This window comes from Schistocerca americana, chromosome 4 (assembly GCF_021461395.2).
Source record: "Schistocerca americana isolate TAMUIC-IGC-003095 chromosome 4, iqSchAmer2.1, whole genome shotgun sequence".
In the NCBI taxonomy this organism is placed as follows: Eukaryota; Metazoa; Arthropoda; class Insecta; order Orthoptera; family Acrididae; genus Schistocerca; species Schistocerca americana.
This window is the reverse complement of record NC_060122.1, coordinates 587058281-587083647: the sequence shown is the minus strand read 5'-3', so window position 1 is coordinate 587083647 and position 25367 is coordinate 587058281. Positions and strand designations below refer to the sequence as shown.

At 38.5% G+C, this 25367-nt stretch overlaps 1 protein-coding gene across 2 annotated transcripts in view; it reads left to right on the top strand.

The window, feature by feature from the left end:
* LOC124612688 (INO80 complex subunit D) overlaps positions 1 to 19702 on the top strand; it is a 158534-nt gene extending 138832 nt beyond the window's left edge. For both annotated transcript variants that reach the window (XM_047141023.1, XM_047141024.1), the window contains one exon: positions 15361 to 19702. In XM_047141023.1, coding sequence (XP_046996979.1) covers positions 15361 to 15731 — 371 coding nt within the window. In that variant the 3' untranslated portion in view covers positions 15732 to 19702. The remainder of the gene's footprint in view (positions 1 to 15360) is intronic.
* The last annotated feature ends 5665 nt before the right edge of the window (positions 19703 to 25367 follow it).

The following is a 25367-nucleotide window of genomic DNA, read 5'->3' as shown; positions in this document are numbered from 1 at the left end:
CACTGTGAAATGTGTCGGGACCCTTGCTGTTCATATTGTATATTAATGACCTCGCAGACAATATTAATAGTAAAATCAGGATTTTTGCATATGATTCAGCTGTCTGTAATGAAAAACTGTCTAAAAGAAGCTGCTTATATATTCACATTGATGAGATTTGAGCAGGGTGCGGAGATAGGCAGCTTGCTCTGAATGTTCAGAAATGTAAAGTTTTACTCTTCACAAAACAAAGAAACGTAGTATCCTGTGACCATAATATCAGTGAGTCACTGCTGGAATCAGCTAACTCATACAAATAACTGGGTATAACACTTTGTAGAGATATGAAATGGAATGATCGTATAGGTTCAGTCATTGGTAAACCTGGAGGTAGACTTCGGTTTATTGGTAGAACACTGGGGAAGTGCAATCAGTCCACGAAGGAGATTGCTTACAAATCACTCATGTGACCAGTTCTAGAATATTGCTTAGGTGTGTGAGACCCGGTTCAAATAGGACTAACAGGGATATTGAGTGTTTTAAGTGATTACTCTAGGAATATACTATAACCCCCTATGTATTGATCACTTAGAGATCTTGAGGATAAGATTAGAATAATTACTGCATGCACAGAGGCATTCAAACAATCATTCTTCCCGCACTCCAAATGTGAATGGAATAGGAAGAAACTCTAATAACTGATACAATGGGATATATCCTCTGCCATGTGCCTCACAGTGGTTTACAGAGTGTAGATGTGGATGTAGAAGAAACATCGTAACATTCTCAGGTCATTATAGAAGCAAAATCTGGTAACATATTTGGGGGGGGGAAAAAAAAAACACACACACACACACACACACAGAGAGAGAAGAAATCATAACATTGGGAAGGAACAGTCAAATATTTGTGACAGTGAAAATATAAATTTCACAGTTGTGCTATCAGGATGGTGGTGGTGATTAAAAATAATGGTACCCAAAACGACAGGCATTGTAAGAAAGACAAGATAGTGTAGGTAAAACTTAATGTAAACCGTTTCTTTTTGTTTATTTTATTTCTGCTTGTGTTATCGAGATGTAGGCAAACAACGAATGGCCGAAGTTTAGACTAGGCATAATGCTGATGTTTTAGGCAGATACTTTATGTCAGTAAAACAGTTTGTACTCTGATTATTCAGAATATGTTAAAAATAAATTTCCCTCAGTAAGTCTCTTAAAAATGCAGGTCATCCTATATTCAGGGTCATCTTACACTTGCATAAATGCAGTATATTGGTGACAGATTACCTTGATAAATGCAAGAGATTGCTGTATTTGAACTGTAAAAGAGGCTGGTGAAGAATGGGATTACACCCAGAAATAGGGACTTTTAAATTTAGCCCATTTTCAGTAACTCCAGGGATAAACAGATGTCAAGAAACATAATGTGGGACCTTAGTTTAGATAGGGCAAAAGCATGTTTACAAAATGAACAAATATAATATGTGATGGAATTCATCAAGGTAGAACAGGAGGGTCTGGATTATTACAGATGGTGATAGTGGCAAAGGAGTAGCAGAGGAGGAAAAATGAGAGAAAAAAGGAAGATAAGCAATTGGGACCAGAGAAGAAGCTAAAAAGAGGTAATCAGTGGGGTAGAAGTGACAAGAATTTATCATGAAAAAACTGGAATATACGATAGAAAAATTACCATAGGAAACTATTTCCACAATTGGGAAGTTTGTGAAAACAGAGGGAAAGTCATTGGAGAAAATGAAGTTTACTGTATACAGGAAATAAAATAATTAAGGAGATCACAGTAACAGCTGATAAGCGTGGTTTGGAGAAACAGATGCACGAAAACATCAATAAATTGCTTAGAAGGTAAATAACAATAGATCTGTCTTAAGTACTAGAAAATATATAGAAGTAAAATGTTGGTTAATCATAGGTGGTTTAGACAAATGAAAAAACAAACTAGCATAAATGGTTGAAAACAGTTGACTGTTTGAACTGGAAAGGAGGCCGTGTTTGAGAATATAACTGGGAAAAAAACTACTCACCAAGCCCGGGCAGGAGGAAGCACATTTATCTACAGGCCCTTCTTAAAACCACAGGCCCTTCGCAAGGACTAACACCTCAAGTTCTATAACTTCTTACATCATCCAAACCAAGGACTCCCAGCTTTTACCTTCTTCCTAAGATCCACAAACCCAGTCATTATGGCCATCCTATAGTTGCTGGCTTCAAAGCACCCGCTAAATGTATCTCTGCTTGGTTGAGCAGAATCTGCAATGTAAAGAACAAAGACACCTCCCTCCCCCTCTCATTTCAGATGATCTAGGAAATGTTTATTAACATTGTCTCTATCTGCTGCTGAACATTTCCTCAATCAGTACCCACCTGATTCCAAACCCGTGACATCCTTCCTGTTCACCTTAATCAACTTAATACTTATCAACAACTACCTTATTTTTGAAGGGTAGACATATAAACAGATGATGGGTACAGTCATGCAAATTAGGTTGGGTTTTTCCTGTGCCACCCTTTCAATGGGTTGCTTGGAGGAAGATTTCCTGGAATCTGTAAGGTTTCGGCCCCTGGTTTAGTATAATATGTTTGTGCCATCTTTATATGTGGACTAATTGTGAGGCTGACGTGATAGAATTTTTGGAATCTCTAAATATAATCTCTCAATAAAATCTCACATGGTCCTATTCCGAATACCATGTCACTTTCCTCAATGTTGACTTTGTCATCACTGCGAGTCATCTATACACTTCTGTTCACATTAAGAATACTAAAAGACAGCAGTAATTACAGTTTGACAATTGTCATCCTTTCCATGTCAAGCATTCCCTCCCATACAGCCTTTGCATTCAAGGCAAGCAGTTTGTTCAGAATGCGGACTCTTTACAGCAACACACCAGGAGCCTCTCCTATGCTTCTCTGGACGTAATTATCCGATTGGCTTAACCCAGGCTGTCACATCCAGTCCTCTCATCATTCAGTACTATCCAGGCCTAGAATGTATTAATCAGCTACTTCAGCAAGGCTGTGGCTTCCTAAAATCATACCCTAAAAAGAGGTCCATTCTATCTGATACTTTGACCACCACATCTAGAATAGCTTTCCACTCCCCCCCTCCCCCCTCCCCCTCCTCTCTCAGATATCTCTGCAGTGCAGTATCTTGGTCAGACCCTGTGCCCCTTCTGCACCCATTTTCTCACTCTATGGCTTCTACCTCTGTGACCATCCCCGTTATAAGACTTTTCATGCACCCTCCTACCACCACCTATACTAGCCCTGCAAGTAGTGAAACGTACACTATCAAAGGGAGAGCCAAGTGGTGAAACAACACACTTCATTTGCCAGTTGTTATGTAGACAGTTTGGCCTTCAATGTTGGTATGACTACCACCTACTTATCATTAAGGATTGATGGACAGAGACAGCTGGTGTATACCAGCAACACACAACAAGTTTGGCCTTCAATGTTGGTATGACTACCACCTACTTATCATTAAGGATTGATGGACAGAGACAGCTGGTGTATACCAGCAACACACAACATGTTGTCATTGAGCGTGTTCTACAACAGAGGTTGCCAAACTTGTTTCACAGTGGGCTAGACAACTGACAAATCGACAATCATGGGTCGTGTCATCATTCTGTTTATTACTCCAAAGTGAGAACGAATGCTGAATTAAGTTCAGAGTTCCATGTTAATCACGGATCAGTGGCATGCAGTGTACAAAAAACAAGGACAGCCAGCATATTTATTTACTAAAAAAGTTATCAAAGACGATCACATTAGCAAATAGATCTTTACATCAGACCTAATCTGCACGCATCCAAATCTCACAAACTAAAAAGCTAAAAATGAGATTTGTGAACCTGACATTTGGCTTTCAAGATATCATCAGTATTTGGTTTGGTATTACTCCATCCAGTCAAGATAATTGCTTTCCAGTGTTCATCAATCTCGTTCGACATGCTGACTTAACATACTGTATTTTTCAAAATTTTTTCTGGCAGACACAATTTGTTCCAAACACTGATGCCATACCAGCAGCAAAGTTCTTCAGTTTCAGAAACTTTACATCAGGTAAGTAGTGGTAAAATTCAACAAGTTTTCTATTTCTATGCTTGTGTTTCAACAAGTCACTTGCCTGCAAATCAATGGGTTCCAGCCATTCGTTACAACCAAACATGTTCTGCAAAAGAAGAATGACACTCAATTCTGTCAAGATCAGAAAATTGCTCCAAAAAATCCTTTTATAAGTCGCAAATAATAATCAGGGTTGACATCTTCAGGGATTGTCACACGAACTCATTGAAACAGTAAAAATAAGAAAAAAATTTCTCCTTTCAGGTCTGCCACAAACAGTGATAGCTTTCTCTGAAATCCTTTGATGATTCTGTGGAGGTCACAAATGAGGCTATCCTTTCCTATAAGTTTTCAGTTCATTCATGTGGGGTATGACGTTGACCAAAAATAGTTCTGACAGCCATGCAGATCTGACAGCTGTGGATCAGCTCTATCTTTTTCAGTGAGAAAAACATCCATTTCACATTGGAGCTTGTAAAAACTAAACAGTACTTTGCTGCAGCTGAGACGCCTCACTGTTATGTTATAAGGCAAATCACAGAATGCAGAACTACTTTCTTCAAGAACAGCCTGGAAATGGTGCTGACTGAGTGCATGTACCTGAAAGCAGCTCACAACAGAAACAACTGGCTTCAGTACACAAGAAATATCTGTCTTCCACAAAGTGCTTGCTGATGTGTGATGTGTTTTATGAACAGAGCACCCACAGTTTGCAAATCTTTAAACTGAGTAGGGGAGATCAGTGCATCTTAGCCCTTTTTTGTATTTTACATGTTCCCACTAATCTTTTTATGTGGAAACGCTACTACATTGTTTCAGAACCTGTACACCTAAGTAATTCAGGCCACTCATTGTTCATCTATTCATAATAGTGTATTTATATATAAAAACAAAGATGAGGTGACTTACCGAACGAAAGCGCTGGCAGGTCGATAGACACACAAACATACACACAAAATTCAAGCTTTCGCAACAAACTGTTGCCTCATCAGGAAAGAGGGAAGGAGAGGGGAAGACGAAAGGAAGTGGGTTTTAAGGGAGAGGGTAAGGAGTCATTCCAATCCCGGGAGCGGAAAGACTTACCTTAGGGGGAAAAAAGGACAGGTATACACTCGCACACACGCACATATCCATCCACACATACAGACACAAGCAGACATTGGTCTTTAAATATGTCTGCTTGTGTCTGTATGTGTGGATGGATATGTGCTTGTGTGCGAGTGTATACCCGTCCTTTTTTCCCTCTAAGGTAAGTCTTTCCGCTCCCGGGATTGGAATGACCCCTTACCCTCTCCCTTAAAACCCACTTCCTTTCGTCTTCCCCTCTCCTTCCCTCTTTCCTGATGAGGCAACAGTTTGTTGCGAAAGCTTGAATTTTGTGTGTATGTTTGTGTTTGTTTGTGTGTCTATCGACCTGCCAGCGCTTTCGTTCGGTAAGTCACCTCATCTTTGTTTTTATATATAATTTTTCCCACGTGGAATGTTTCCTTCTATTATATTAATAATGTGTTTAGTACTATAATACCACCTGGGACAACCTATCTCACCCACAGGGCAAGTCGGCCCAGCAGTAGGGGCAAGTCAGAAGTCAGTCCATATGATTTTATAGTTTAATTTAATTTATTTAATTTGAAACATATCAACTTTGATACTCACAGTTTATTTAGTGAAAATTCCTATAGCTTTACGACAGAAACCGTAATCACAAATTTTGTTTTCATTGTTATAACAACAGTCTGAAAGAAAAGTATGTACAAAATTTTGATCAGTCTTCACCTAAGTGCCCAGTAGGATCTTTATGGTTTGAACATTGATTAAAAAGTTCTTGTGCCCCAGTGTCATATTGGAATTGTTTTAGTTCATTTACGAACACATTTTAAGCATTTATCACTGTGTCTTCATCTTGAAGAACCTTCATGGTGATGCCTACTTCCTTTCTGCATTTTATGTGAGGAGTTTTATCACATGATTCAGCTTGATCACTGCCTCATTTCTTAAAAAAATGGTTTTAGTGAGCAACATCCTTATTTCTGTCTAAAGTGTTGTTTTTTGGAGACTTGCTGTTCATGTTGTAATGCGTCTTTCTCTGGATTTTGCTGCATTGGCTGCGTGGGATTAGCCGAGTGGTCTAAGGCGCTGCAGTCATGGACTGTGCTGCTGATTCCAGCGGAGGTTTGAGTCCTCCCTCGGGCATGGGTGTGTGTTTGTCCTTAGGATAATTTAGGTTAAGTAGAGTGTAAACTTAGGGACTGATGACCTTAGCAGTTAAGTCCCATAAGATTTCACACACATTTGAACATTTTTTTGCTGCATTGTTGTAGTTCTGTTCTTGTTTGTTTGCTGTCTCTTTTACTTGGTTGCAGTTTCTCAAATGGCATGACTTTTTCAGCTGTTGGGAAGCACTGCTGGTCAGGTGAGGTGACGTTTAACATAACAGCTGTTGTTACCGACAGCATAGGCCTACATTGTGTTCTTGAACAGTTGTAGGGCCAGCTTCGGAAATAAAACCACAACCTACAGCATTCACATCAGGTCTATCTCATGTATATGAAGACATCAGTGGAAATAAAAAAAAATCGAACATTGCATATACATTCTCAGTTTAAATCAGTATGGGACACATAAAAATTGCATTGGATTTGATCTAGACTTTGACATTGTTTGACCTAATAAAGTTCATCATTACAAAAAGACAGTGGAGCATGTTGGCCATCTGGGCCCATGTTCCCCTGTTTAAATGGGCCATTGTGCCCCAGTGTCATATTGGAATTATTTAGGTCATTTATGAAAATGTTCCAAGCATTTATCACTGTGTCAAAATAATCCTTAATATATTGTACTTACTTGTTTAGTGAGAGCATTGTCTTGGAGTACGCGACAAAAATCTTGGTCAAACAAAAAGTACTTTCAGCGAGAAGAAAACACAAAATGTGTGCCCCTGCCTCGCTTGACAATTTAAACTGCATTGATGCATATATATGAGAAGATGACAGTATGGTTGCTACCAACGTCCTTGGTCTGTGGCATATATGAACGGCAGTATTACGAAATAATACCAATTGGCACCGTGCCCCTACGGCCTCAGTCTTCCCTACCAATCATTAAACACAGTGAACGTAAGGCACACAGCAGCCAGGAAATCTCGGCGTATATGAAGATCTGATATTCTAAACATCAAATTTAAATCCATGTCTCATGGTCCAAACATTTCATCATTCAAACCCCCAATACCATCGACAGGCCGGATGAGCTGATGTCATGGGCAGGATCCGGCCCATGGGCCATAGCTTGGTTACCCTGCTCTACAATATGACAGTTCTGACCTCGGTACCTGTTTCACCACACACACCATCTGGATTCTCTCTGCTGATACTACTTTCTTAGAACTCCTTATGTGGAAAATCACATTACAACATGTGCTAGGTTCTTGCCAACCATCTGGCCTAAATTTATGTTAATTCCTGTGGTGTCAGGATATCTTTTCAGTAACTATTCCTTTTCGTCACTACCTTTTATTCTTTTTTCCCCTGACATGTCTACACCCCCTCCCCACCCACCTACCCCCCACCTCCCAACACACACACACACACACACACACACACACACACACACACACACACAAATATTAAAAAAAGTTACCTGTCTACAATGTATAATGCACGTAGCTGTCAGCTCTTATTGACTTTTGCAGGATGTTTTTCCAGCTGTCTCTGTCTTGTTTATTACCCCATCTTTCAACCTTAAGCTCTCAAGTTTTCAAATATGGTCCATTGCAAGCACCAACAATAAGTCTTTCCTTCTCATCCTGCCTGATAAGTCTTCTCTGACTCAGGGATCCAGGTGACTTTTCCATAATGCTTCCCACTTCCTAAACCTCACCAGTCTTTTTCCTTCACCTCTTTTCCTTTACCTTCAACCCTAATTCTAGTAGAAGGAGCCACTGGTTTCAAAAGTTTGTGCATTTCCTTATATATATAATAGAGGGAAACATTCCACGTGGGAAAAATATATCTAAAAACAAAGATTCTGTAACTTACCAAACGAAAACATTGGTACGTTCATAGAAACAATAACAAACAAAAGCACTCACACAAATTTCAGCTTTCGCAACCCACGGTTGCTTCATCAGGAAAGAGGGAAGGAGAGGGAAAGACGAAAGGATGTGGGTTTTAAGGGAGAGGGTAAGGAGTCATTCCAATCCCGGGAGTGGAAAGACTTACCTTGGGGGGAAAAAGGGACAGGTATACACTCGCGCGCACACACACATATCCATCCACACATAACAGACACAAGCCTCTGTCTGTGGAAGTTACTTTAGATGATCACCATTTCTTACAGCAAAATAACTGGTTAAATTCATTCCCTCCAGTCACAGGAATAAAGGTAACCGGGGCAACAGGTATGACAAGCAAACCAGTATATGTTGTTGTTGTGGTCTTCAGTCCTGAGACTGGTTTGATGCAGCTCTCCATGCTACTCTATCCTGTGCGAGCTGCTTCATCTCCCAGTACGTACTGCAGCCTACATCCTTCTGAATCTGCTTATTGTATTCCCATCTCTTGGTCTCCCTCTATGATTTTTGCCCTCCACATTGCCCTCCAATACTAAATTAGTGATCCCTTGATGCCTCAGAACATGTCCTACCAACTGATCCCTTCTTCTAGTCAAGTTGTACCACAAACTCCTCTTCTCCCCAATTCTATTCAATACCTCCTCATTAGTTATGTGATCTACCCACCTAATTGTCAGCATTCTTCTGTAGCACCACATTTCGAAAGCTTCTATTCTTTTCTTGTCTAAACTATTTATCGTCCATGTTTCACTTCCATACATGGCTACACTCCATACAAATACTTTCAGAAACAACTTCCTGACACTTAAATCTATACTCGATGTTACAAATTTCTCTTCTTCACAAACACTTTCCTTGCCATTGCCAGTCTACATTTTATATCCTTTCTACTTTGATCATCATCAGTTATTTTGCTCCCCAAATAGCAAAACTCATTTACTACTTTAAGCGTCTCATTTCGTAATCTAATTCCCACAGCATCACCAGATTTAATTTGACTACATTCCATTATCCTCGTTTTGCTTTTGTTGATGTTCATCTTATATCATCCTTTCAAGACACTGTCCATTCCGTTCAGCTGCTCTTCCAAGTCCTTTGCTGTCTCTGACAGAATTACAATGTCACCGGCGAACCTCGAAGTTTTTATTTGTTCTCCATGAATTTTAATACCTACTCTGAATTTTTCTTTTGTTTCCTTTACTGCTTGCTCAATATACAGATTGAATAACATAAACTATCCCGAGAAAAACTACTTACAAAGTTCCAAGAACCACCTTTAGATAATGAATCCAGGAATATAGTACAAACTTCTGTGCATCGCTCACATAGGGATTGGGAGGACAAGATTTGATTAATTACAGCATGCACAGAGGCCTTTAAACAATCATTGTTCCTACACTCCATGCATGAATGGACTGGGAAGAAGCCAAAGCCTTAAACATCCTGAAATGTGTCAGTCGTACGTCTTTGGGAGCTGACAAGGCACGTCTGCTCCAACTTTACAAGGCCTTAGTGCGACCCCGGCTCGAATACAGATGCCAGATTTATAGGTCAGCAAGGCCTTCGTACCTGAAAATGCTGGATGCAGTTCACCACGAGAGTATTAGGCTGTCTACAGGGGCCTATTGCACAAGCCCGGTTGTTAGTTTGTGTGCAGAGGCTGGTGAGCCTCCACTGTCTATTCGACGTCTTCTTCTCGTGGTATGCCAAGCATATAGAGCATTGTCCATTCCTACATTGCCAGCATCCTGTTACGTTGTTCAGCTACCACTGGAATGGTTGTTCGATCATCGGCCACAAGCAACACGGCCATTTGGGATCCGTGCAAGGGAGAGCCTTGAATTATTACAGGTGGGTGGCTTTAAGGTCCAAAGCCAGGGTTGGAGCAGGGCCACTCCCTGGCTACTACCAAAGTCCAGAGTGCTTTTAGAAGTGACTGCTTACAAGAAACATTGTACCTCAGACTATGTTTTTAAAGTTAAGTTTAATGAAATTTTACGTAGCCACCCAGATTTTATTACTGTCTACATGGATGGTTTTAAGCAGGGAGATGTTTTCGGTTGTTCTGTCGTGTTCCCTGACATTGTCCTCAAGATAGGACTCCCAGAGCAGTTTTCAGTTTATTACGTGGAACTGTTTACTATCCTGAGGGCAATGGAGCAGATGCGAAGGCATTGTGACAAAAAATTTATCATCTGTTCTGATTCTCAAAGTGCCCTTCTCGCTGTTGGACAGATGTACCCAGCAGATCGGATGGTGCAACAGTTACAGGATGCTCTCCTTCTCAGGAAAACAAGGAAACAATTTTTTGCTTCCAGGGCACATATGCATCCAGGGAAACAAACTCGCTGATGCTGCTGCTAAGGAGGCTTACCTCCCTTCCTCCTCCTGCCCGCTGTTCAGTCCTTCTATGGGATGTCACTTCATTTGTGACCAGGAAGGCTATATGTTGGTGGGAGTCCCAGTGGCTGGAAGTGAGGAATAATAAACTACGTTCCATCAAGACTTCAGTGCGATCATGGATCACCTCCTTCCACTCTCGACGGTGTGAAGAAGTAGCCCATATTCGGCTTAGAGTGGCACATTGTCCATTGACACATGGCTTCCTTTTATGTTGGGAGGAGCCCCCAGTATGTCAGAGATGTGGGACACAGCTGTCAGTACATCTTTTTACTGAGTGTGTTTTATATGACGCCTGAGGGTTGAAATGGGTTTCCCACAGGATCTTCCCTCTATTTTAACTGGTAACGAGGTGAGTGTTGTTTGTGTCTTAAAATTTTGTGTGGTGTCTGGAATTCTTCCCAAAATATTTGGTGTGAGATCTTAATGTGTCACAGAGTGGCTGGGTTACACATTATTTCTAAGTCATCATCCAGCCACGGTCATTTGACCCTTTTTTAACAGCATCCGTACAGGTATTTTATCCATGATTTTATTTAGTTATCCCGCTGTGTATCGCTGGGGTTATGTTATGAGCTTTTATGAACGTCACCTTCTTGGGGTGGGATCAAAGATAGTTTTCCGATTAATTGACCTTCTTCCATAGATTGTGCAAATCTTCAGTATAATATTAATGCAAGGGTGCTGATGATCTAGCTGTTTAGCGCCCTCCACCATAAATCATCATCGTCATCTTCCACTCCTAAACACCCCCCCCCCCCCCCCCTTGCTCTTTGCTTATTGCATCTTACCCGTTTCTCTATGATACCCCATTGCAGCAGCAAGTGTGACTGCCTCCTGTACATATTGATTGGATTGTCATTGAACTAATACACCCTTTACAGACAGACAGTGGTGACTCCATATGTTCCTGTGCTTGCTTTGTTCCTCTGTCTCCGTGTCGTACTAATACACCCAGCACTCATCCATAGTGATTGTGTGATTAGACGAAACATCTATAGTGGCCCGACACAGCTGTAGCATTTCCACTGGTACCTCGGTTTGGTACGCTTATCGAATGGGAATGAGATGTTGGGGAAACCCAGTGGGTGGCAACTTTTGTCATGCTCTAAATGTCATTGGCTAATTGTCACTTTTCCACTGTTACCTCAACGTGATACACTCATTTTGAGCACCAGTATCACTGTTTCTTTGTTGTTCCCTGTTCTTCACAAAGAGATAGTCTGTCACTTTGTTCATCATCATTCAGACTTATTTGACCATGCTGGAAGTGTCTGCACTAACTAATGCCTGTTTCAAATGATGATGCAATGTTTCCATATACTTCCACCAATTCAGCATAGGTAGTTGAAGCATTGTTCCCCTTCAGGTGTTGAAAGTTTGTTGCTGTACAATACTCCACCTTATCAGTGAACTGTGACCTTTTTTTTTTTTTTTTTTTTTTATCACCCCTCATATTTTTAGATAAAATATTTTGTAATACTTTTTATTTGAAAACACTGAAAACCACACACATGGTTGAAATGTGGGATACTGGAATACACACTCTGCTAGCTCCACAACTGGTGAATCCTCTCAAGAGTGGAAAGCCCCGAGTCATAGAACAATGACCTCTAATAGAGATAGGGGGAAATCCTTTTAAGTTATGTCTAATTTCAGTGTTAATCATTGCCAAATTAGGTATTCTTTTTGCCAAGTTTTTGCCAGTACCTGATGTGGCATTATGTCAGCTTTTGCTTTATTTCCTGAAAGCTTAATCGTCAGTTAGCATATAATCCTTATTTTTTACTTACTTCATAGCTTTGCAGTGTTACTTAAAATGAAAATATATCTTCAATTTATGCTATATTTATTGACTCCTTACATCACATTTATTTATATTATTGTACCTGTTAAATATAATCAATTAAAGAAAAATAACTGTGATTATGTAATTGAAATTTTTCAAAGTCTTCTACATTTACGTCTGCATCCATATCTGTACTCTGCAAATCTGTGAAGTAAAAGACAGAAAACACTTTCCATTGTACCATATACTAAGTTTTTCTTCTGTTCCATTCACATACGAAGCACAGGAGGAATGATTTCATAAATTCCTCTGCATGCACTGTAAGTAGCCTAATATTTTTTGCAGTCTGTCTAGGTGTTTTTCATAGGACCTACAATTATTCCCAAATTCCCCACTTAATACTGGTTCAGCTATTGTTGGTCTCCACTGTTGTTTATAGCGGACTTTGAATCCCTTTACCCTTTTGTGCTCTTTTGTTTTTAGTGTGCACTGATATTTTGTGAATGTCACATTCTCTCAGCATTTTACAGCTCCAGTGGAAAAACAGTGAGAATTTGCTTGTGTGTGCCAATCACAGTACAGGACATATGGCAGCTTGCAAACTTGTGATAATTTGGTTGGAGTTCACAGAGCAGCTGAACGTGATTCCATAAAAGTCTATCATATTACTCGTGAAATATGATAGAAATTCTCCTGTCTGTTGTTTGTTTGTGATGACGGTGAAGTTGGCATGACACATCTCACGTATTGAGCCATGATTGGCTGAAAAAAGCAAACCAAGCAGACTCCATGTCACATTACATGTTTGCATCATATGTGCCTTGACATCTAGCAGACTACTACTTCCTTTTCCAGCTCATAAATATGAGAAAGAGAGTCGTGTATCATCTGAAGCTGGGTACATTAATGAAATTGCTTGGAACCCACTGAAGGAATTGGAGCAGTTGAGTAAATTCTTCTCTTCGTCCTGCTTAATACACCCTAATGTCTTCAGGATCGCATATGGTAGTAGCACTGTGGACTGTGAATTTGCTTGCATGTGAGGTGGTCATCAAGAAAAATTACTTGATAGATAAGAGTGTCCTCTTGCATAGTCCCTTCAGTGTATACTGGAATAAAATCATGATGACTGAGGAAAATATTGCTAACAATAGATTTAAAAACGACACTAGAGGTAAAACTTCTTGGCAGATTAAAACTCTGTGCTGGATGAGGTCTTGAACCTGGGACATCGCCTTCCATGGGCAAATGGGTGTCACCTGAGCTATCCAAACATGGCTCCCGTCCCTTCCTCAGAGATTCACGCCCATCAGTACCTTATCTACAAGAAAGGATATTAGGAAGGTGCAGCTTAGTCACAACCTAGGGGGTTGTTTCCAGAATGAACTTTCACTCAGGAGTGGAGTGTGTGCCGATTTGAAATGTCAAGACTGGGACTCAAACCTGGGTAAGACAAAGGTTTTTATCCGCCTGGAAGTTTCGAATTGGCACACAATCCGAATATGAGGGATGCTATCTTTTTAAAATAACTCTGGGCCACTTAAGAACCTGAGGTTGTGGGTTGCACGAGGTTAACATTTCTGTCAGAAGCTAAAATTGTTTGCTGGACTGGAATTTGAACTCAGAATCTCTATACTTCATGTGCAGAAAGCTTACCAGTCATACTGTCCATGACACCTCACATACCAACTCAGAGTCTTAACTTTTCCAGATTGAGTCATATCACAGCACATACTAGTAACACGTTGCAAAGAAATGTTAATGACAGCATATATACTGCATAGAGTAAAAGATAATATCTCGGTAATGGTTGTACCGGTTAGCCCCTCCTCCAACATGCTGTAACATGACTTAATCGGACAGTCTGTCATTTTACCAATCAGGCACCATCTTTGGTTTTCTGAATCAGTGCTCTCTGTTGTCCATCCATTATTTCATTGAATTTTAACATAATATTTGCTCTGTGCATTTGCAGCTATCAGCTATGACCGACCATGACTCATCCTTTGTAAGACTCAAAGTGGTTTCTTTCTGGAAAACCAGAAAACGGTTAGACTGCCGTAAGGAATATTTGGTAGGAAATGAATTGTCACACAACCTGTAGATAAGGAAAGTCGTGTGTGTGTGTGTGTGTGTGTGTGTGTGTGTGTGTGTGTGTGTGTGTGGATGTGGGTGGGGCTGGTTGGTCATGCGCGTGCGGGGGTGTGGGTGTGCACGTCCAAGGTATCATTCAAAATGATTGTACTACTTACCTCTGTTACATTTTAAAGTTCATGTTCTTGACTCATGCAGCATTGACACATATCAAGAAGCATGACTTGGCTGAAAGTTGGCAGTATTTTACCCCGGAAATATTACTACAGTTGTAAGATGCAGTTGCCAGTCTGCCCAAGATATTCCCACCATTCAATTAGACAGTTGCAAGTGGTTTATGTTCATTTTGTGTGTCAAGTTGTTGTTTTAAAAAATTGAAGTGGATTATTGACATTCAGTAGCCTACTCCAGTAGTTTCTAAGCATGAGTTAGTGATGTTACCTTTCTCATTTGAAAAAGTGCCACTAATTATGAAATTACACTTTGTGAACACAAATTTCATTTACTGTGTCAGGTAGCAATTGTACTTCTGTCACACCGATGGATAACTGTGTTGCAGATTCAGTTAAATAGTGTTGGTGAGACATTAAATCTCATTTAGTTATAGTGAAGTGACTACTAGCACCAGACATCAGTAACCCCTTTGACCAATAGTTGAGCAACTTGTTAATGTTGTCTCCAGTTAGTGGATTTCAGTGACCCAAATGACCTTTCCGGATAGTAGAACTGAGTCACTGTACATCAAGATGTTATAGTTGGCTCCCTAATTGCCCCTATCTTTGTATGGTGTATTTTGAAGTTATTCTTCCTAATTATTTGAAATATTCCTTCTTCCCCTTTTTCTTAGGAAAATTATAACAAAATATTTTATATTTTCTACCCAAAGTAAGAAATTAAAAAAGAATTTAATAATCTTTAATTGTGCATTTTAACAGATAAAAATGGCCAGTATGAACCAACTAAAGAAGAAACAGAAGAACTGGAACGTGCTTTAGAAGCAGTGGACAAAGATGTTAAATCACTGGAAAGATTATCTCAAACACATGGTTTAATGGAACCATATATAGATGACAGTGCTCTGCAGACACTAGTTCAGTTGCCCGAAGTGACTGCGGGTTTGTCAGTTCCAGGTATTGTGCCTGCTGTTTTCACTACGTATCACAGTCATAATGGGTTTGTGGTAAATTCTCATCATTCAGCTGCCGCAGTGCCCGACATTAAAAATCTTGGACCACATCCAGTAGAATCTCCTGGTCTAGTGTCACCGTGTATATCAATTCAGACTCAGACTGACACACCATCTTAGCATGCATCACAGCGTTTTTATCAAGTGGTATTGTGCTCAAGGTGGTATTCAGTATTTCGGATTTTTGTTAAATATTGACGGTTTCAAAGTGGTGTGTGTGTGTGTGTGTGTGTGTGTGTGTGAGAGAGAGAGAGAGAGAGAGAGAGAGAGAGAGAGAGAGAGAGAGAGCATGTGCACGCATGTGTGCCTGCATGTGCACATGCACATGAGTGCATATATTTTGTGTGCGCGCGCATGTGTTGATGTCCAAAGTACACTGAATATGAAATAAGTGGCAGCACTTGTCAGAGACGCTTGTGTGTGTAAGTTAGACGTGATAATTGCTACAGTATTATAGTTGTTAAAGTTGCATATGAATCTTTTTTGTATGTGTTTCCATTGTAGTAATGACTCCCTTGTGAGGTGAAAATTGGTATGATGCTTTAAAATATTTTTTATAAGATTCACAGTTTCTGTTCTGTAGGTTTCATGTGTGTAAATATCTTTTTAACTTAATGCATCACTAAGAATATTTTTCTTCTTTTTCACTACCAACACAGTTTTGTGTTACGAATCTGCTTTTCAATATCTCTGTATATTCACATAATATGTGAACAAAAAATGACCCCTTCCGTAGTTCTTATTTCTACCTGTGTATAATGCATTGCAGAAGAAACAAAAAAGAATGTATTGCTAATTCATATGACACATTCATTTGTTTAATGGGTGGTATACTTTTTGTACTATTCGGGTTAGTCCAAGTAAGCTGTTTATTTTGTATTGAGTGTACTTTATGAAAAACGGTGTTGTGCAGTTGTATCTTGTGATGAATACTGTGTAGTGTTATGATAACAGTGCAAATTTTAGAAACAAAATATTGTAGCCAGAGCAGTTCACCAAACAGTATCTTGGAGACATGCATGTCATTGTTATATTGCTGTTGAAAATAGTCTTTTGTTTATACTCAGGGAGGGTGAAACTAATTGCATTTATTCCATGTGTGTCTGTCTATGTGTGTGCGTGTCTCACTTGCATCATGTGATTAATTAACAGTTTCTTGATTTGCCCTTCCCTGTACAACTAAAGCTCAGATTTGAGTGCTGCGGAGGTACTTTTTTCCAGATTATAGAGCATGCCTCATGACTTCCATGACTGACTCCACAGTTAACTGTTGAACCATTACAATGGTTTGAATTTTTTATATGAATGGATGAATAAGGGCCACAATAATAGTTGAAATACTACAGTTGTTTCAGCAACACTTCAGTAAAGTGGGGAATTCACAAATTTCTGTAGTTCTTTACTTTTTTTTTTTGCCTGTTGGATTAATAGCACTCCAAAAATTTGTCAATGCTTACTTTTCACTTTCTTCTTTGCTTGTAATAATATGTGCATTATTTGCTCTACTGCATTTTCGCCAGGGATATGCCATTTCTGTTGTAAAAACGGCATTCTGAAATTTGTAAGGACATTATTCATTGATTTTTTAGCAGTCACAGAACTTTATTTTTTTGTGTATTCTCCTTAATTTCATGTGTTCTTGTTCATTCAAAATTGAGTAGAGTATGCTCTGCTTCATTTGGGAAGACTGGTAGTTGAATCACTTGTGTACCTGATATTTAATATTTGTTTAGTGTTTCACATCTTAAGGTTTTGTTGGAAATAATATTGCACATTTCATTTATTTTGTTTCTCACATTGCTGAAACATTTACGCTAATGCTGTGTATTAATAAGTTTGTTGAGAGCAAGTTTGAATATCTTGAGTCCCAGCATGCTTCCTGTTTTGTAGCCTTTTAAATTATTTTTTAATGTTGTATAGTAAAGATAATGTGAAAATAAAATCTACTTCAGTGATACAGGCTTTTGTCATAATGATTTACGGTTGTTTTGTTACTCAGGTGAAACAAGGGGTAGAGTTATTGATTCAGAGCAGAACATTTATGAAAAATAGATGTACATTCCACTGGTAAACTTAACACTTTTGCAGAACGTTTATAAAGTATCTAGATTTGCATAAACAGTTATAAATGAGGGGTTCCATCCTCTGACTGTAGGCAGCACACAACAGCGAATAATACGTAGTGGTATTAGATCATAATTTTAATCTCAGGAAGAAAAATGTGCTGAAGAGTCCCTTAAATAAACAAGAATCAGTTTTCTCTTGTATATTTGTACTCATTCTCTTAAACTGTTGGAAGTCAGGAGGTTCATATATATATATATTTATTAAACTATAGAGTAGCATGTACATTTCAGGTTGTGTCTGGCACATATAAAAAGATGGATGCATTCTCTATGTTTAGCATTTATTTCATCACACATAAGTCACTCATAATCATTTTTACTATGTACCTGCTGTGTAAGGAATTAGCTGATCTGATTATCAAAGAAATCTGTTTACGAAAAGTTATTGAATCTTTAACACTTTTCCTTGCTTTATGGTTGTCGGGCATGTGCTGTTCACAGTTTTACATTATGAGAATACCGTAGAGAATTTTAATGTGAAATGAAGAGAGAGCAGTATTTTCATACTTTTAATTAGAAGTTCTAAATTACAAAAATTTTTAAATGTATTGCACTGTCACGAAATGTGATGTATATTCCAGATAAATGTAAAATAAGCAGACACTGTACAGATTTTGTAATAAATACTACGTTAAATGAATACACACACTCATAACATGAATACACAAACTTGTTGTCTCAATGGGACCAAGGCACATCACTTTAAATTTGTCATTCAAGTTTATTACACAGAATCATCCATGTCTAGTTGATATAAAGCCTGACAACTATTAAGCAAGTCATTCTGCATTTAGACACAATAAACAGTGAAATATTAAGAGCAAAGTGGTGTTCTTTGATCTCATATCAGCTTACTGAAAATTTTTGTTACCATATAGTAATTCATCCCTAGTGACATTGACTGATGTAGCACATCATTGTGGTTGATCGTAAAAACTTCAGTAACTAAGTGAGGTCTAGGATAAATGCTAAGTGTTGTTCTTTTGTGTGTGTGTGTGTGTGTGTGTGTGTGTGTGTGTGTGTGTGTGTTTGTTTGTAAAAACAAGTATTAACAAGAAGCAATGCCTGTCAAAAAGAAATGTGTTCGAAAGTGAAATGTATCTTATAGACAGCTTTTGCTTAAATGTGTTGTAAAGTTGGAACAGCACTAAATGTGTTTAGGGTAAATGAAAGTGCAATACATACTTGAGAAAACCAACAAAAAATTATATATATAAACTGTAATTCGTTGAAACACTTGTTGCCGTTGTGTACGTCTCATAATGTGTATGCCATTTCTTTTTTGTAGTGTAATTAAAATAGTTTTTTGATATACTTGGACTGACTGACAGTGAAAATGTATAATTGTAATTTTGAATACATATTTTGTCCCAAATTGTAGTGAAATTGATTTTGATATTTTCCTCTTACCTTTGAAACAAACTGGTAATTGTTGTTGATTATTTGAAAGTTCCTATTAAAGTAGTAGTTTTGTAATATTTTGTAAAATATGTGCTTTTTTTTTAAATATTTGCTACTCCATGACTCATATACTGAAACAGTGTGTTGTCTCATGCCTGAGATGAAGTTGAAGAAACTACAGTGTATGTGACAGGAAAATTGTTAAGGTTTACAGCCAATTATGCGTAAGTGATATTTACGTGATGGACACTTTGGCTTCAGAAAAAAACTGAATAACGGTGTGGCTATTTTTCTACTAAAAAGACACATAACTAAATGTCACCATACAGCCATATTTCGCACATAAAATGCTTGGTGTGTAGTGAATAAAACAGTGTCGTCTCCAGGAAATTTTGTTGGAAATATCCTGTTCTTACTTTGAGTACTTTAAGCAAAGTCTTCCACATAACCATTAAATTCTTCATGTAATTTAATATTCTGACTGGAAGATGTCTATTTTCGTATTGATGGAACTAATACTGTAGCAGTTCGTTGCTATTATTGTTTCATTCGTAAGTTCTGTCAAAAGTGGTACTTTGTAAATAAATATTGTGCACCATTACAATAGCTATTTTGCATAAGTGGTAGTTATCTGCAGTTTTTTAACATTAACAAAAAATTTGAATATAAATGCTCCAGAAATAAATAAAAATAGATTTTAAAAAATCGTACTCAGCAGAATGAGGTGAAGGCTAAAGTGTCACCAATGAAAGTGTTTGTATCATAAATAATTACTTTAGTTTTTAGAAGATTGGGTGACAAGAAACAGAGAGGAAATATAAGAAAAGAAACACAACCATCTGCTACATACAGGATAATAGAGAGAAGATACGAAGATTAACAAAGAAGAAAACAGGATCTTAGGTTTTAGAGGTCAGCAAAGATAATTTTGTGACTGCAAGATACTTCTTACCAGCAGGACAATAGAAGTGCAGGTCTACATGGACACCATCTACGCCTACATCTGTACTCAAAAAGCTATGTGATTGAGCTGTGTGACTGAGATTACACAGTGTACCAGTATCATTTTTCACCCCCACTTTCCTTCCTATTCTATTTTTGAAAGGAACAGTAAGTGCCCTCTGTATGAGCCGAAATTTCTCTAGTTTTGCCACTGTGGTCAATACATGACATGTTTGTTAGAGGAAATAGTATGTTTCTTGACTCATTTTGGAACATAGGCATTTGAAATTTTGTGAATAAGGCTCTCTGCAGTGCACGAGGCCTTCGTTGTAATGTCTCTCACTGCTGGTCATCGGGTATTTCTGTTATATTGTCCCACTGGCAAACACGTGACAAATTCTGTAGCTTTTGTTTCAGTCTTTTATCTCTCTCCCTTTGCCATCAGCACACTGCGGCGTAGGACTACAAACTTTGCCATATCATTTACATATGCCCTTTCCACACAACCTTGTGGTTTTCCAGTTGCTGACTACACTTATGGTGAAGTGACTCCATTAAGAATGGTATCTGCTACCAACTAGCTGAATAAACAGAGCAAGCTACATTTTACAACAAAGAGAAAAAAGTGGGAAGTGTAACAGCAAAGGTAAATGTAGCAGTACCAGGTTTTTGCAGAGAGTATGTCAGATTTTAATGGGACATAATTAGAATATAGCCACACACTTATCGCTGGTGAAATTGATTTGTAAAATAGCCTGTGTATGTTCCTACTAATTAAGAACTCAACAAAAATACAGAAGAACCTAAAACATAGTATGCTGGAGAAATTAAAAAGTCAATATACTACAATGTTATGAGAAGGATATATACTACTCACCATAAAAATGACATGTTGAGTTGGGGACAGACACAATGAAGAGACTGTTACACACAGTTTTCAGCCATAGTCTTCTTCAAAAAAGAAAGAAAAACACACACATTCACACAAGCAGGCACACCTCTTACACATGACCACTGTCTCTGTCCAGTCTTTTCATTGTGTCTGCCAGCAACTAAATGTGTCATCTTTACAGTGAGTAGCTATCTATCCTTTTTATAATATTGTTGATATTCCAACGTGGGCCTTCGATTATTTGATGTAGTCAGCTTTATTTACACAGAACTTACACACTGTAATAGTCGCATAGAGCGTATAGTTACAAATGCGAAAGTACTGATACAAATACAGAGATAGCATTTAATGTTCCCCTACATCCTCCCCACTGTGGTCTGCCTCCACTGGTATGACCAGCTGGGCAGGCCTGGTAAAGTGTCTTCTATCAGCAGTAACGAGGGTGACCGTGTGTGGGACTCTCTCTCGGCCTTATTTAACCCCCTGGGAACCCACATAAACTTAGTTGCAGGGGAGTCTGTGTGGTGCCAAATTGTCTGCATCGTGAGATCTTCACTTTTCAATTCTCATAAAGCAATATTTCATTAATATTTGTTTGTAGGGAAGGATTACATGTGAAGAACGCACTAATGTAGACAAGCAGTATATACTGAATACAAAAGCAATACATTACCTTAAGACACAAACTACAAGGAAAAATAAACTCAACATTGTATTTAGCACACAAATTAAGAAAGTACCTCTTAAAGAAATTAATGAGGTAATGCATATATCTTGATCAATCTGAATAAAAATTGAAGCAAATATCATGAAACACATACAAAAACTTGAAATGGGACTCTTAAGATTAATAATTTGGTAACTAGAGAAAAGTTTCTCATTGAGCTCAAACTTTTCTTTCTCTCGTGTGTTTTTTTTTTTTTTTTTTTTTTTTAAAGCAATATACATTTCAAGTTGTCATTTTCTTTTAAAAAACACAAAACTGAAAGATATCATCACATAGAATGTATCCCAGTGTTCATTTTCTTATCATCTTAACTTTCTTTGTCTCCCAAGAATCTGCTGCAAATCACTGATAATTTACTATGTTTTTTTGCAAACTTTGTGTGAGCATTTTTCCCAGGTAAGGCTTGTTCCATAATTTTTCTGGCACCCTCATAAGTAACAAATTCCACTATGAACTGCTGAGGTGGTATTAGGTGGGACAACTGAGAGTCTCTTGTATTTAGAAAGGAAAAGTTGTATATCTTTCAGAAGCCACCAGTTCATTGCTTGGTTTCAGAAGTTTGGTTCCACCAACATTTGACCAAGTTCACTGAGATCAAGTCTTTTTCTGTAATTACTGGCTCTAGCGATACTGATTGTATAAATTTTGTACGGGTTCATACTAGCAATATTGAGGTGTCTAAAGTAAACCACCATAGCCCATCTTCTTGTTTTCCTCCCTTTTTTCGTATTGTAATCAAGTACTATTACAGGTATAGTGGTTGCGGAGAGAGATAATGTGGACTATCAGACTATCAGATGAAAGGATATCAATGATACGATTCGCTGATGACATTGCTATCCTGAGTGAAAGTGAAGAAGAATTAAATGATCTGCTGAACAGAATGAACAGTCTAATGAGTACACAGTATGGTTTGAGAGTAAATCGGAGAAAGACGAAGGTAATGAGAAGTAGTAGAAATGAGAACAGTGAGAAACTTAACATCAGGATTGATGGTCACGAAGTCAATGAAGTTAAGGAATTCTGCTACGTAGGTAGTAAAATAACCAATGACGGTGCCGGCCGAAGTGGCCGAGCTGTTAAAGGCGCTGCAGTCTGGAACCGCAAGACCGCAACAGTCACAGGTTCGAATCCTGCCTCGGGCATTGATGTTTGTGATGTCCTTAGGTTAGTTAGGTTTAACTAGTTCTAAGTTCTAGGGGACTAATGACCTCAGCAGTTGAGTCCCATAGTGCTCAGAGCCATTTGAACCAATGACGGACGGAGCAAGGAGGACATCAAAAGCAGACTCGCTATGGCAAAAAAAAGGCATTTCTGGCCAAGAGAAGTCTACTAATATCAAATACCGGCCTTAATTTGAGGAAGAAATTTCTGAGGATGTATGTCTGGCGTACAGCATTGTATGGTAGTGAAACATGGACTGTGGGAAAACCGTAACAGAAGAGAATCGAAGCATTTGAGATGTGGTGCTATAGACGCATGTTGAAAATTAGGTGGACTGATAAGGTAAGGAATGAGGAGGTTCTACGCAGAATCGGAGAGGAAAGGAATATGTGGAAAACACTGATAAGGAGAAGGGACAGGATGATAGGACATCTGCTAAGACATGAGGGAATGACTTCCATGGTACTAAAGGGAGCTGTAGAGGGCAAAAACTGTAGAGGAAGACAGAGATTGGAATACGTCAAGCAAATAATTGAGGACGTAGGTTGCAAGTACTGCTCTGAGATGAAGAGGTTAGCACAGGAAAGGAATTCGTGGCGGGCCGCATCAAACCAGCCGGTAGACTGATGACAAAAAAAAAATATCAGATCTGTAGTAATTATGTTTAGCTACATCACAAATTGCCTGCTCAGAGACATGCATAGGTATAGATGTGTTCGTGCTAAGAACATTGTGGCAGTTCTGGAACATTGGATAAATATTAATTTCTTTTAGTTTTGGTGGGGGCTTTGAATGCATCTTTTCTCCCCAATGATGTACAACAGTGCGTGCATGACTGCGGCTGCGATACTCTCTTCGTGTCAATTCGTCTCTGAATAGCTCCATTCAAAAATGCAAGTCCTGGTCACATCATTGGGAAAAGGAAATTAGGATGTAGCTTGGTAGTGGAAAGAAAGCTTGGGACTTCCGCATATTATAATTTTTACTTAACACAATACTGAGACAAAGAAATTACATGCGTCTTTCTCCCACCAGCTCAGAAGACCAGCAAACACTGAGATCGGTGAGGGGGGGGGGGGGGGGGGGGGCAAATGAGCCATACACAAAATTGATAGTTTTGTTCTTCAGTTATCTGTCAGTATAGATATAATTATACCTCCCTACAATATCATTGCCACACAGGGATGGCATGAATGTTTATTTATATGTGTAGGTCATTTAGAGAGTCTACACAGCTGCCCCCACAGTGTACTGACGTGATCCATATCTCTGGGCCTCAGTATACAATGGTGGTACATTACATATTTTTTTTAATTTTTTATTTATTTATTTATTTTACTCTTGGCGTTTCAGAGTACTGAAAGCTTTATTCGTGGCCAATCTTACCTCGTTTACTCCTGGAACATCTCATGCCATAAAATATATTATTACTACTACTACTATTTACAAACAAAAAATAAATAAAATGAAAATGAAAGGTTATATCTATCGACAAGTGTGTTTGATTTCAGAGTCTTGTAGTTTGGTTACTGGAATGTAACCACTGCTATTGCGGCATTGTCCAGCGCATGCCCTCACATGATGTATGCTGCATGCAAACTTCAGTTTGTTAACGCAAGTTGAGCTGTCTACGAGTGTGCTACAATTTGACTTATTTACCCAAAGTCAATAAAAGTGTTTATCCCATTGCTGGAACATAGTGTGCTGAGGCTTGTACATAGTGGAACCATCGATGCTCTGGCGAGGAGGTTCATCGTTTATGGCTCAGGCATTTGTTCCTGTTGTAATGCATATGTTTCAGTGCTTGAATCAGGCTCACCCTATCGGCATCCCAAAGACACTTGAATGGGTTCCAGGTAAGTCTCCAATGTCTTTATTCGTTTCCACGCCCTCTCTGTTTTAGAATGTCTTGCTGATATCCAAGTCCACTGAGGATATAAATAACCTTTCCTGCCCAGTACTGGCACATGCTTTTCACAGGAACAGACACGGATTTGCAAGTTTCAAACTTCACAAATTGTCCATTTATTAGACTGCATATGAATTCCTGGAAAACATATTCAGCTTTACATTGCATCTTAGTTTTCACATTTCATGATTGTCACAATAACCTAAGTATGTACATTTTAAGATATATTTTAAGATTAATAATTTCTTACACCGCACTTACATTTTCATATGGCATGTACATTTACATAAATATTATACAAAAATTTACATAAACACTGTACAGAAATTATACATACAAGACAGTTAATATTACGTACATTTCTTGTGATTTTATGTCACATAACATTTTTCTGTTTACATTATCATTTTAATCACATTTTGCTCTCGGACATTACCCTTTTGAATGTTCATTTGTGAGCAATCTGTATTCATATTCTCATCTTACATTAACATTGTACAGCTTCTCATTTTTTCTAACTCTTTTTCAGTGTTGACAAAATATTTGCATACAACATTATCACACAACGTGTGTAAGTTTTGTGTTCATACACCAC